Raw genomic sequence first — 14,306 nt, forward strand, 5'->3', positions numbered from 1 at the left:
ATTTTTCCCTGGATTGTCTCATAATCTTCATCCTGTGACCATTAGTGACAATGACTTTATTTTTCTTGTGACATGACTCTTCTCAAAAGTATAATAGTAATTATAATGCAATTGCTGTAAGAGAGATAGGGGTTAAAACACCTCGAGCACAAAGGCTTGGGTTCTGTTTCTGTGTCTTCTCTGTCTGTTATTAGATAAATGCAATATGCTTGGACAAAAATGAGAAGAGGATGTGCTATATGTGACATAACTCAACAATTACACACAAATCTTGCAAAGAAGTGTATTAGTATTAGAGGCATTCTCCTGTGTAGTTCCTCAGGTAGTGCTGAGGAATTGGTATTTGCATTGGGCTCTCTGTCCACAGATAAAAAAGTGGGGTATTTGCTTTTGAAGAAGAAATGTTATCAAGTTGCTCTATGTGGAACTTTTAAAGAGTCTGTCTAAGAAAATCCGTTTACATGGAGTGCATGAAGTGCACATAGTGAGCCATGGCTGGAACAGTGATGTTGACAACCACAATGAGTACCTCAACCACTGTGTTTTGTAACAGTAATAATCTTACAGCATGTTATTTCTTCATTCACCTGCCCACTTGTCCATTTAGAACAATGGAAAGAAGAGACAATGGGGTTGCCTGTGTATGAAAAGTGAAAGTAAAGGAAACCGTAAAAGTTGGTTCTTACTTTCTGATTAAACACATAAGATAGGCAAATTCCTAAAGGTCATTGTTGACTTTCTAAAGAATCTCTAGGATCCTCAACTTTATTTTCTGTGTGATTTAACAAAATTGGTTATGTATACATATACATGATAATATATATCTTATAGAAATTATGTCCTGTATATGTATATAAAGAGAGAAATATACATAAAGATGATATACCTGATAGAGATAGAGAATGAGAAATAGAAATAGAGATAGAAACAAATATCTTTGTATGCATACATCCCAGTATGATTTATTGTATTTCTTTCATGAAATTTCATGAAATTTTAAATAACAATAACTGTAAACTCTTGGGCTCAAAACATAGTCAAAACAATGCAAATTTCTTTATAAAGCAGTGGAAAGACATTCCATTTTGATATTCCTCTAGAAAATAGTCATTCAGATGAGAACTTCCAGTCCTTCTCTATGATGGGGGCTCAAGGGTGAAAGTCAAACATGGGATACCCTATAGGACAGTCTGCATCTTGTGGCTTTTGGCTTCAGTGTTACTAATAGAATTATATTATCAATTTTCCATGTATGTATTTTTCATCCAGTTACAGTCCACAAGGTCCAGTAAGGCAAGTTATATATTTCCAGACATCACACATGACAAGAACTTGCTTGTTTATCAGACAGCAATCAGAGATCGCCCTGAACCTAAAGCCAAGCATATGTGCTCCAAGTCTATTAAACCCTTCAATTTCACAAAATGACATTAAAATACAATTTTATTTCTTGATCTCAAATGATGACTCTTCTCTAATTTTTTATTACTGGATAGTACACTATTAAAGGAGTTCTGTTTCAGTTTTCCCTTCATTACCAAAATCCTGTTGTGAAGATGCTCTTTAGTTTTGATGTTCGTGTTTTTAGAGTTAGTAATAACCTTAAATATAATTTCAATCTTGTGGCCACCATAGGAACACAATTAAAAATCATTAAGGATGGTTTCATTACACCCACTTTTGGAAGAAAATTTGGATTTAAAATAGTATAAGAATTTATCAAATAAACAACTTGAATTCTTATGAAAGGGAAAGCTGCGATCGAAGAGTTAATAATGGAAGTCCCCAAAGTGGTAGCACAGGTGGGGACAGTCACATGTCTGCTTACTTTGTTTAAATTGAGTGAACTAACCTTTACAGCAACCCAATAGAATGAGATTGTTGAATCATACATTACTATATGTGGACTATATGGCACTCAAGTTTCATATTTCCTTTCCTTTTTTAAATGGATTTGTTTTAAATTTACATTTAAAATGTTATCCCCATTCCTTGTTTCCCATCCATAAACCATGTATCCCATTCCCCTCCCATTAGGGTGGTCCAAGGGCTTCTTCTCTCATTGGTGCCCAACAAGGCCATTATCTGCTACATATGCAGCTGGAGCCAAGACTCTGTTCATGTGTTCTCTCAGGATGGTGGTTGAGTTACTGGGAGCTCTGGTTTGTTGGTATTGTTGTTCTTATGGGTTTAAAAATACCTTCAGCTCCTTCAATATGCTCTCTAACTCCTCCAATGGGGACCCTATTCTCAGGTCAATGGTTCGCTGCAAGTGTTCACCTCTGAATTTGTCATGCTTTGGCAGAGCTTCTCAGGTGACAGCTATATCAGGCTCTGTCAGCATGCACTTCTTGGCATAAGCAATATTGTCTGGGTTTGGTGGCAATATGTATGTGGGGTAGATTCCCAGGTGGGTCAGACTCTGGATGGAATGGGCAGATAAGGGGAGTTTGAGTCACTAATCAATGTGACACACTTCTCTAACTCTGTATCTCACTATATATACTGAGAATCTAACTGGAAACTGACCTATGTCCCTTGAGATTTTAATTTATCTGTTTAAATAATTTCAATTGCCTCAATCTCTGAGCACTATATCACTATCTGAAGATGGTTTCTGTCCTAATGATACCAAGTACAGTCTTAAAATTTAATTATTCCATATACTTATCCTTTTTGTTAAAAATAGATTTGTACAGACAAAGCATTTTAAATAGTTTTACCTTCTCTAATTCTTTGATTCATCCACTGAAACTAAAGATAGTTATAGAAAAGTAAACAATGACTTCTACAATCAAAATAATATTGTATAGTAGTAAATTAAAATAGTGAACTGACAAATTTACTATGTGACATATAAAGATTTCACAGCAAAAGAAATAATCACAGACAAAAACAAACATCTTTCTAAGTTTACAAATACCGCTATTTTGCTAGACTGAAATCTGACCAAGGAAACTTCAAGACTGAAAATGTTTCAGAAAGGTTAGTGTTTCTATAAACTAACTCATATAAAATTAAAATACAAAGTATATTTTTCTTAAACCTTACCATTTCTGAAAAGTCATCAATCCTATAACTCAGGCCACACTTGTATATAAGATACATACAGGACCACAGATAAAAGTGCAAACAAATCTCTCTGGAAGCATAGAAGTGAGAAGTCCAATTCAGTTCTCTTTTAATTCTCCAAAGATATTTTGTTAGCTTTGTTGTTTTCATTAAATAAGTTAATAGTTCACGAAGTTACATAAATTATTGAAAACAGTTAATATATAAAAATAACAATGATTCCTTTAGCATTGGGTTAATTTATTTATGTTGTAGAAATTACGTTTTATAAAACTATTATTTATAAAGTAAAAATAAGAAGCATTATAAGTGTTGCCAATAATATATATATATATATATATATACACACACATATATATATATATACAAAATTTTAATTTAAATTGATTTTTATGATTTTGAAGTATAAAAATTTGATCACTGAAATTTATCATCAGGTAAAGAATTGCTGCTTCCATGCCAAAAAACTGATATCTATGCACTGGGCCCATTTGTTTGATGGAGGAAATCAGCTCCTCTGGCATTCACGGACGTGGGATGTGTGAGTGCACACAAAGACACACACGCGTGCACACACACACACACACACACACAGGAGTAAGAGAAAAACCCAGAAATATAAAATAGTTAATAATAATAATAATAATAATAATAATAATAATAATAATGATAATAATAGAAATTCTAGGTCAAAGGGATGCAGTGAAATTACATTTAGGACATTTTTCAATCCCATAAAATACAAACATTTCAATACATAATTGAAAGTAAAATTAAAAACCTAGCATTGGAACAATGGAGTTTTTCACATAATATTGAATAGTGATAAGTCAGAAGACATACTTACATACACATAAATATATATATATGTATATATTATTTTATAGAATATTTTTCAAGATTAAAAAGTCAAAAATCTCTAAATATGCTCATGCTTACAGGTAGGAGATTTATCTAATGTAATAAACCTAAATGTAATAAAAACATTATAATACATGTTTCTTTGATCATTAACACCTTAAAGTATGTTCTAAACCCTTGTTTTTCATATCCACAGTAAAATGATACATGGACTATAAGAGTTGCTATTAAAATATGATTAACTGAATTTTTGAAGTGTAATGTTAAATGAGAAAGTTACAATAAACCAAAAGATGAGTGAATTGTTTGAGAATTTTGTTTGAATGGAATCCTTAATCTTAGTGGTTCATTTCATTACTGTTTTCATACACTAGATCACAGGGAAAGAATCAGCAATGGGATCTACAGGCGTGTGTGAATGTATACATGGACAAAAATTTATCTTTTCAAACTGCTAAGAACTGCTAATGAAAATATTTTGGCTTATAACTTCCCAACACACCCTACAGACTCATATGATTTTTTTCTACATTTCACAAGTTTTCTAATCATTAAATCACTTTTTCAAAGAAAGAACAAATTAAACACTTCAGAATATCAACAGGAATCAAGCATCTGAACAGTATTCATACTCTTATTCCTCAAATGTAAAAGCTATTACCAAGTTCAGTTAGCTTCAAGTTGAAATATGAAAAGATTCTTTGGGGATTTCAGGAATAACATTATGGTGTAGGACGAAGGGATTTCAATTTCTTGACATTTATCCCAATATATCATTTCTTCTTCTGCAGGTTAAAGAATTGTGACCATCCTCTTATCTATTATAGTCAATGATAAGATGCATAACAACACAGTGACTGAATTCATTCTGTTTGGATTAACACGGGATCCAGAAAAACAGAAAGCAATATTTGGAGTCTTCTTGATTTTTTACCTTATGACATTATTGGGGAATTTTCTCATTGTGATAACCATTAAGATGAGTCATACACTTGGAAGTCCCATGTACTTTTTCCTCTTCTATTTGTCTTTTGCTGACACTTGCTTCTCTACGACTACAGCACCTAGATTGATCTTCGACTCCCTCACCCAGAAAAAAATTATTACCTACAATGAATGTATGACTCAAGTCTATGCACTTCACTTCTTTGGGTGCATGGAGATCTTTGTGCTTATCCTCATGGCCTTTGACCGCTATGTAGCAATCTGTAAGCCTCTAAGGTACACAACTATAATGAGCCAACATATCTGTGGTTTACTAGTGATTCTTGCCTGGGTAGGGTCTTGTATTCACTCTACAGCACAGATTATCTTGGCTTTAAGATTACCATTCTGTGGTCCAAATATAATTGACCATTATTTCTGTGATTTGCAGCCCTTGCTGAAACTTGCCTGCATGGATACCTATGTGATAAATTTGCTAGTTGTATCTAATAGTGGTGCCATATGCACGGTAAGTTTCATAGTACTGCTTATCTCCTATATTGTAATCTTATATTCTCTGAGAAACCACAGTGTAGAAGGAAGACGAAAGGCCTTGTCTACATGCACTTCTCATTTCATTGTGGTGGTTCTATTTTTTGGTCCCTGTATATTCATATACACTCACCCACCAACCACCTTCCCAATAGATAAGATGGTATCTGTGTTTTATACAATTGGGACACCCTTGCTCAACCCTCTTATTTATACTCTAAGGAATGCAGAAGTGAAAAATGCCATGAAAAAATTATGGTGTGGTAAAGTAAGACTAAAGAAGATAAATAATATAGGATAATTATATATTAAAGATACTTAAGAGGTATGATGCATAGGTTGGAAGTATACAGTATTTCTGGAAGTAAATAATCAAGATACATCTCTTGTATATGTCTGTAGACATAAAAATCTGGGAACAGTTAGAAAGCTTAATGATTTGATGTGCTTGCCACCAAGCCTGATTACTTGAATACAGACCCTGAATCCGACATGTTTAGAGAAGAAAATAGTTCCCTCCATATGTTCTCATTTGTTGGTGGTTTATTCCCAAGTAGGTCGAAGCATTCTCACAGAATCCAGGTCACAAATTATGGGAGAGGGGGTTTGTGAGAAGGAGGAAATTGGATAACATTTGAAATGCAAATATATAAAATATCCAAAAAAAGTAAAATTTAAAAATAAAGGAGAAAATAAATTTCTGTTATTTCTCCTCAAACTTCATGTTAAGCACATAAAGAAAAAAAATATATAAATAGATGCATGCGGTAAATAATCTGATTCAATCCTCATATGTAGGTAGAAATTTAATAATAAAGTATGTACATATACATAAAAGGAGGTAAATAACATTGATAAATAACTTTATTCGTGTGAAAGAGTGTATATAAATTACTTTTAAAGATTTTATTTCTATTTAAATATGTTCATTTTTTATTCATATGATAAATAATGCAATTTAATAAATTATTCATATGACAATTAATAAATCATACAAGACAAAATTTTGATATTGCCAAGCTAAGATTTACAAGAATGATCTTAGAAATTATAACCTTTTTGCCACTCTGGGGGATTTATAGTAATATAAAATTGAAGTAGAGCAAAAAGTTGAACCTACAACCCATGTTGAAAAGATAATGAACCTCCTGAGGATGGAGATAGAAGAGGGAGTCCTGCTTTTTCTCGACATCTTAGTGGGGCTGCAGTGGTCCATACTACTCTCTGAGAAGAAGGAGAATGTTCGAAAGTTGGCTAAAGACCCAGTAAATAAATCAGATGGCAAGGCCAAAAAGAAGTGGTCCAAAGGCAAATTTCAGGAAAAGGTGAACAATCTCAATCTGTTTGACAAAGCTACTTATGACAAACTTTGTAAGGAAGTTCCTATCTATTAGCTTATTACTCCAGCTGTGATCTTTAGAGAGTTAAGTTTCGAGGTTCCTTGGCCAGGGCAGCTCTTCAGAAGCTGCTTAGAAAAGGACTTATCAAGCTTGTTTCAATGTACAGAGCCCAAGTAATTTACACCAGAAACACAAATGGTGGCAGTACCCCAACTGCTGGTAAAGGTGCATGAACAGATTCAATCAGCTGTACATTTGGGAAAATAAAACTGTACTGAAGCAGAAGAAGAAGAAGAAGAAGAAGAAGAAGAAGAAGAAGAAGAAGAAGAAGAAGAAGAAGAAGAAGAAGAAGAAGAAGAAGAAGAAGAAGAAGAAGAAGAAGAAGAAGAAGAAGAAGAAGAAGAAAGAAGAAGAAGAAGAAGAAGAAGAAGAAGAAGAAGAAGAAGAAGAAGAAGAAGAAGAAGAAGAAGAAGAAGAAGAAGAAGAAGAAGAAGAAGAAGAAGAAGAAGAAGAAGAAGAAGAAGAAGAAGAAGAAGTCTTTCACTTGAGTCTGAAGTAGTGGAGGCCTTTCTCATTGTCATTGGAAATAGAAGGGCAGGAGAATTGAAATTCAGACAACTTGAATATGCTGATCAAGAAAAAAGACAATTATATAGCAGGATGAGAGAGAAGCAGACAGAGGGATAGAGAGAGGATATGAGGAGACACATAGAAATTCCGAATCTCTCTGGGAGAAGTGAAAAAACATTACCATACTTATTATTTGTTTCAGCTATGTGAATATTTGGAGAAATAAATCAAGTCTCTGGAAATGAATATTGTTAACTTGCAATAGGTTAACTTCTTAGCACTTTACAAGTACCAGAAATGATGATAGGGAAGAGGATATTTTTTCTGATGGATTTAAATAGTACCTAAAAATTTAGAATTCACATTTTCAGGATTGAACGTCAGAGCTATATCCATTAGACTTTCACCTTTATGAGTGTTTTAAATAATAGTAACTAATATCCCAAAAACATATATCTCAGTTTTCAGTCACTTATTAACCAATGCAAATCTTGTCTATACCCTTGGCAGATGTATATGTATACAGTTCATTATTGTGTGTCTTTGAGTTTTGATTTGGGTACATATGAAAAATTATATACATGTAATTTTAATTAATTTATTTATTTATTTATCACGCACTGATCTCTCTCCTGGTTCCCCTTCACAGAGACCCTACCCTGTACCCCTTCCTCTTCTCCTCTGAGAGGCTGGGCAACCCCTGGGTATCCCCAAATCCTGGTGCATCAAGTCTTTGTCAGATTAGGTGCCTTCTCTCCCAGAGTCCAGACAATGCAGCCATGTTGGGGACCCCACACCATAGTCAGACTACAGCTTTAGGGAGAGACTCTGCTACTGTTGGTGGGGGACCCACATGGAGATTGAGATGCTTATTTGTTGCCCATGTATCAGGGTACTCATTCCAGCCCACGTGTGTTCTGTTTTTGTAGCTTAGTTTCTAAGAACTAGGTTAGTTGACCCTGTGGTGTTTCCATTCCCTTCAGGCCTCCAATTATTTCCCCATTTCTTAATCAAGACTCATAGACATCCATCCTATATTTGCCTTTGGGTATCCTCATCTGTTTCAGTTAACTGTTTGATAGAGCTTCTCAGAGGAAAGTTATGTTAGACACCTTTTTGGAATCATAACAGTATAGCAATAGTTGGCTCACTCTGTAATCCAACAGGTTGCACACTAATACCCAGGCTCAACACTTACAATCCTTCCTCTCCTCTAGTATCCCTGAGTTAACATTCTTAAAATATGAGTTTCATCTCTGCTACCCCACACATAAACAGGGCAGAATGATTAGGGACACTTACCTGAATTATTATATGACTAATCCATCCTACACCCCTCCCACCTCTCCTACTCTCCTCAGTCCAACCATTAGCTACTGGCATTTTTATCTACCAACTGAAGCTAAATCTGGTCCAAGTCCTTTAGTGTCTTAAGTACAGACACTAATATAAGCAGCTTGAAGGACAAAAGTAACATTAGAACATAAGCATTAGACCAATCCCACTTCAAAACAAAGTACTACTAACCGCACGAACTGCATTTGTCCAAGAGATGGGTTTCAAGTTCGGACAGTTATTACCATTCATTAGTCACATCTCCATCTTGTCCTTGTATTTCATTTAGACAGAACAGATTTTAGAATGAATGTTTTGCGGATTGTTAAGTGTTCTATCTGTCCATTATGGGTCCTGACTGGTTACAGAAGTTAGCCCCTTTAGATCCTATGTCCCAACTGTTAGTCATGTCAGCTAAGGCCATCTACATTGACTTCTGGGAGCCACACACACACTTCAAGTCTCTGAGTCTTCCTAAAGAATCTCTCTACTCCCCAACCCCTGGTAGTTACAGATTTCAATTCATTCTCTGGGCCTCTCTCCTGTCTCTCCACATACAGCTCTGCATTGTCCTTGTGCTCCCCTCTTTCAACCACTTCCCTCCCCCTTCTTCCTCCTATACTATTTTGCTCCCCCTTTTAAGTGTGATCCTTGATGGGGCATCTTGTTACATATACTTGGGTCTGTGGGGTGTATCAAGGATATTTGTAGTTTTAAATAGCTGCTTAATATTCCATTATATAAATAAACAGTGTTTTCTGTATCTATTCTTCAGCTGAGGTATATATGGTTGTTTCTAGTTTCTGGCTATTATAAATAAAGTTGTTATGAACAGCATAGAGCATGAGTCCTTGGGATATTTTGAAACATCTTTTGGGCCCAAGAGTGTTATAGCTGGGTCTTTTGGTAGAACTATTTTCAAGTTTTCTGTGAAATTAAAAGATTGGTTTCAAGAGTTGTTGTACCAAGTTCACTATTCCATCAAGAACAGACGTATTTCCCTTTCTCCACATCCTCACCTGCATGTGCTACCACTTGAGATTTTTTTTAAATTGGTTATTTTATTTATTTTCATTCAAGTGTCGTCAATTTTCCTGGATTTCCTTCCAAAAAACCCCCATCCCATCCACAGTCCCCTTTCTTCTATGAGGGTACTCCCCCAATCACCCACCCACCCACCTACTCTCTCCTCTCTGCCTTGTCATTCCCCTAAAATAGGGCATCAAACCTTCCGGGAACCAAGGGACTCTCCTCCCACTGATGCCAGATAAGGCCATCCTCTGTTACATAATCATGTGTACACCATGTGTACTCTTTGGTTGGTGGTTTAGTCCCTGGGATCTCTGAGGATCTGGTTGGCTGATATTGTGGTTCTTCCTATGGGGTTGTAAACACTTTCAGTTCCTTCAATCCTTTCCCTAAGTCCCATTGGAGTCCCTATGCTGAGTCCAATGGTTGACTGTGAAAATCTTCATTTGTATTTGTCAGGTTCTCTCAGAGTCTTTCAGGAAACAGTTATATAAGGCTTCTCTCAGCAAGCTTTTCTTGATGTTTGCAATAGTTTCTGGGTTTGGTGTCCAAATAGGATGGATTACTAGTTGGGGCAGTCTCTGGAGGTTTTGATCTTAGCAATACTGGTTGGTGTAAAGTGGAATATCAGGGTCATTTCACTTGCATTTTCCTGGTGATTAAGAATAGTGATTCTTTATTTAGTTGCTTCTCAACCATTCGAGATTCCTCTGTTGAAAATTTTCTATTTAGCTCTGTATCCCACTTTTTTCTCTTTTACATTTTTATTTAGCTTTTTAAACTCTAGATTTTTTATTGTATATTTTATGTATTAGCATTTCAAATGTTAATCCCTTTCACCCATCTCCCATCCCCTCTCCTTCCTTCCCCTGCTTCTATGAAGATGATCTCACTCCTATCCACCCATTCTAGTAACCCATTTTTTATTGGATTATTTGGTTTATTGAAATCTAACTGAGTTCTCTCTATATTTTGGATATTAGCCTTAAATCAAAAGTAAGGTTAGTGAAACTTTTCCACTCTTTAGGCTGCCATTTTGTCCTACTGACATTGGTATTTGCCTTTCTAAAACATTTCAGCTTTATGAGGCCCCATTTGTCAATCATTGATCTTAAAGCCCAAGCCATTATTTTTCAGGAAGTTTCCCCTTAATATTATGTTCAAGGATATTTGCCATTTTTCTTCTATAAGATGTAGTGTATACAATTTTATGTTAACATCCTTGATGCATTTTTGACTTGACTTTTGTACAGGGTGATTAAATGTTGATCTATTTGCATTTTTTACATGCAGACATTCAGTTAGACTAGCACCATTAGTTGAAAATATTTATTTATTTTCCATTACATGGTTTTACCTTCTTTACAAAAAATCAAATGTCCATAGTTGTGGATGAGGTGTTATTTCTGGGTCTTCAATTTGATTCCACTGATTAATGTATCTGTTTTTGTTCCAATGCAATGCAGGTTTATTACCATTGATTGCCCTGTAGTACAGCTTCAGTTCTGGGATGGTGACTCCTCCAGAATTATTTTTATTGTTTGGGTTATTTTGACTATTTTATTTTCATATGAAGTTGAGATTGGCTCTTTCAAGTACTGCAAACAATTGTGTTGGAAGTTTGATAGGGAATGCATTGAATTTATATATTGATTTTGATAAGATGGCCATTTTCACAATGTTAATCCTAACTATCCATGAGCATAACAAATCTTTCTATCTTCTTATTTCTTCTTTGATTTCTTTCTTCAAGGAATTGAAGTTCCTGTCATACAGATTTTTCACTTGCTTAGAGTTTCACCAAGGTACTTTATATTATTTGTGATTATTGTGAAGGATGCTATTTCCCTAATTTCTTTCTCTTCTCATTTATAAATAATTTAAAGGAGGAGTACTCATTACCTTAATTATATCTAGTCATTTGTTGAAGTTGTTTATCAGCTATGTGAGCTCTCTGGTAGAAATCTGTGAATTGCTTATGTATATGGTCACCATCTGCAAATAGTGATACATTAACTTCCTTTCCAATTTGTATCCCCTTTATTTCCTTTGTTGTCTTATTTCTTTAGCTAGGACTTCAAGTATTATATTGAATAGATAGAGAGAAAATGGGAAGTCTTTTCTTGGCCCTGGTATTGATGGGATTGTTTCAAGTTTCTCTCCATTTAATTTGATGTTGGCTATTTGTTTGCTGCATATTGCCATTATTGTTTTTAGGTCTGTGCCTCAAATCTTTGATCTTTCCAAAACTTTTAATATGAGGGGTCCTAGATTTTGTCATTGTCAGATTTTTGGCAGATAATGAAATGATCATGTGACTTTTTCTTTTTGTTTATGCAGTGGATTATGTTACTGGATTGTCATATATTGACCCATCCAAGTTTCCCTGGGAGGAAACCTGCTTGTTTGTGGGGAGTGATGTTTTCTTTGTGTCCTTGTATTCACTTTGTAAGAATTTTACTGAATATTTTGCATTAATATTCACAAGGAAAATTTGCCTGAACTTTATTTCTTTTTCAAGCTTTGTGTAGTTTGGGTATCAGGGTAGTTGTGATTAATAACTTAATTTTGTAGGTCAGAAACAAAATAAAAATTTCTTTCTTATCTTTCAATTTTCCTTCAAACCTCATTTGGTAAAAAAAGGTCTGTTTCCCAATCTTAAGTTGCAAACTCACAACATTTTATTAAGGGTTTTCTTGCCATTAGGAATCAGAATTTCAAAATCTCTTGATATCAAATAAGGCCTCCATCAAAAACTAACATACTAAACTCAAATTTGAAAATTTCAACTGTTGAATGTCATTGAAAAAGGACCTGAAATCACCTAGAAGATATGCACCTGGGCATGCATATGAGGGATGATCTAGCTTATATGGCTTAGGTAGTAAGGCATACCTTAGCTGTGGATAATACAACTCTATATACTTGATTCCTTCGGACAGAATAAAAAGAGGATGACTTTGGTTTTCTGTTTCTGCTTCCTGGCTGTGGATTCAATGTGACAAGATGCCACAGACAGCTGACATCATTACTTTCCTCCAATAATGGCCCATATCCTCAAACTGACAGACCAATTAAGCCATTGTTCTTTCAAGTTAATTTTGACATGGTATTTTTTTGAATTTTTCAAAAGAATTAGTTCTTTTTATGATAGTATATCAAGTATATTTATTAATTATTTTATTTACTTACATCCCAAATGTTGACTGAATCCTGCTGCCAATACCGCCGAACTTCTCCTCCCGCACTCTTTACTTCTGAGAGGATTGCCACACACACCCCCATCACTCCCAGCCTGGGGCATCAAGTCACTACAGGATTAGGTGCATCCTCTTATACTGAGGACAGACATGACACTCCTTTGCAACATATATTCCAGCAGCCTTGGACCAGCATATGGTTGGTGGCTTAGCCTCTGGGAGCTCTGTTGGTCTTCCTATAGGGTTGCTACTCCCTTCAATTCCTTCACCCTTCTCCAAAATCTTCCATATGAGGACACAATGTCCTTCTAATGCTTGGCTGTGAATATTTGCATCTGTCTCAGTTGGTTGCTGGGTAGAGCCTCTCAGGACAGTCATTCTCAGCTCTGTCTACAAGCACAACAAGGTATAAGTAAAGTGTCAGGGATTGGTGCCTGCCCACTGAATCGATCCCTAGTTGGGCTGGTCACTGGTCAAGTGTGCTTAAATCCCACTTATAAGGGGGATCAAAATAATTATGGGTTGCAGAGAGAGGGATGCCGCTGGGTGGGAAAGGGGTTAGGAGAAGAATAGAGGAGCAAGATCAAGTATGGAAGAAGATAGGAGAGAAGCCCAGAAACCATGAGAATGAATAGCCAGCTGCCTAGATTAGTGGTTTCCGTGAACTTCTAGAATATCCTTCATGTGGGATGCTCTCAGTAATCAATGTGGGTAACCTTAGTCAAAATACCCAACAGTGGGAATGTGGAACCTGAAGAGATCACCTATAGTAGTCAAAAGGATCCTGAATGGACGGATGGGTACAAAAACACATCTACAAAAATTTGGCCCCAAATTACTCCTATCTAAAGGAAATGCAATGACAAAAATGGAGCAGACACTGAAGGACAGACTTTTTACTGCCATCTTCAATGCAACAAAGCTACTGAGATTTGTAGCTTGGACTTGAATTTTAAGAACTTTGTGTATGGGTGCTCTCTTTCTTTCCATCTTGCATAGTTCCAACTACACATATAATAGTCACTAAAATGTTAAAACACCCCTTTAATACAAATATTTGCTTAACTTTCTCCTCTCTAAAAGCAGGAGGATATGAAATAAAAGAAGAACAACTAACTACACTAAAATTTGAAATAATAATGAGATGAAGTTAAAATTATAATCAAGGTGTCAGTAAAAGAAGTATCTTCAAACTAGTGTTGGCATGATTCTCAGCATAAAGCTGAGCAAATTACTAGCAATACCCACTCTAGGTGGTGACTGATACCATCAGTTTCACTAGGCATTCTTGTATACAGAAACTACTATATTTAAGTATTGTGTTCAATGTATAGAAAGATTTTAGGAATTAATGCTTTCTAAGTTAAAATATTCATACAGAATAATGACTAGTATATCAATTGTCAAGGAAAAAAGTATGTGT

General features: G+C 35.2%; 1 protein-coding gene across 1 annotated transcript; it reads left to right on the forward strand.

The window, feature by feature from the left end:
- The first annotated feature begins 4,771 nt into the window (after positions 1-4,771).
- LOC116900885 (olfactory receptor 4C11-like) lies at positions 4,772-5,710 on the forward strand. Its single transcript, XM_032902561.1, has one exon. It carries the CDS (start codon positions 4,772-4,774, stop codon positions 5,708-5,710), a length of 939 nt encoding a protein of 312 aa, XP_032758452.1.
- Positions 5,711-14,306: the final 8,596 nt, after the last annotated feature.

Source organism: Rattus rattus, chromosome 5, assembly GCF_011064425.1.
Source record: "Rattus rattus isolate New Zealand chromosome 5, Rrattus_CSIRO_v1, whole genome shotgun sequence".
In the NCBI taxonomy this organism is placed as follows: Eukaryota; Metazoa; Chordata; class Mammalia; order Rodentia; family Muridae; genus Rattus; species Rattus rattus.

Excerpts from the sequence above, each read along its gene's own strand:
- LOC116900885 (XM_032902561.1), top strand. The coding sequence starts at position 4,772 with ATGCATAACAACACAGTGACTGAATTCATTCTGTTTGGATTAACACGG.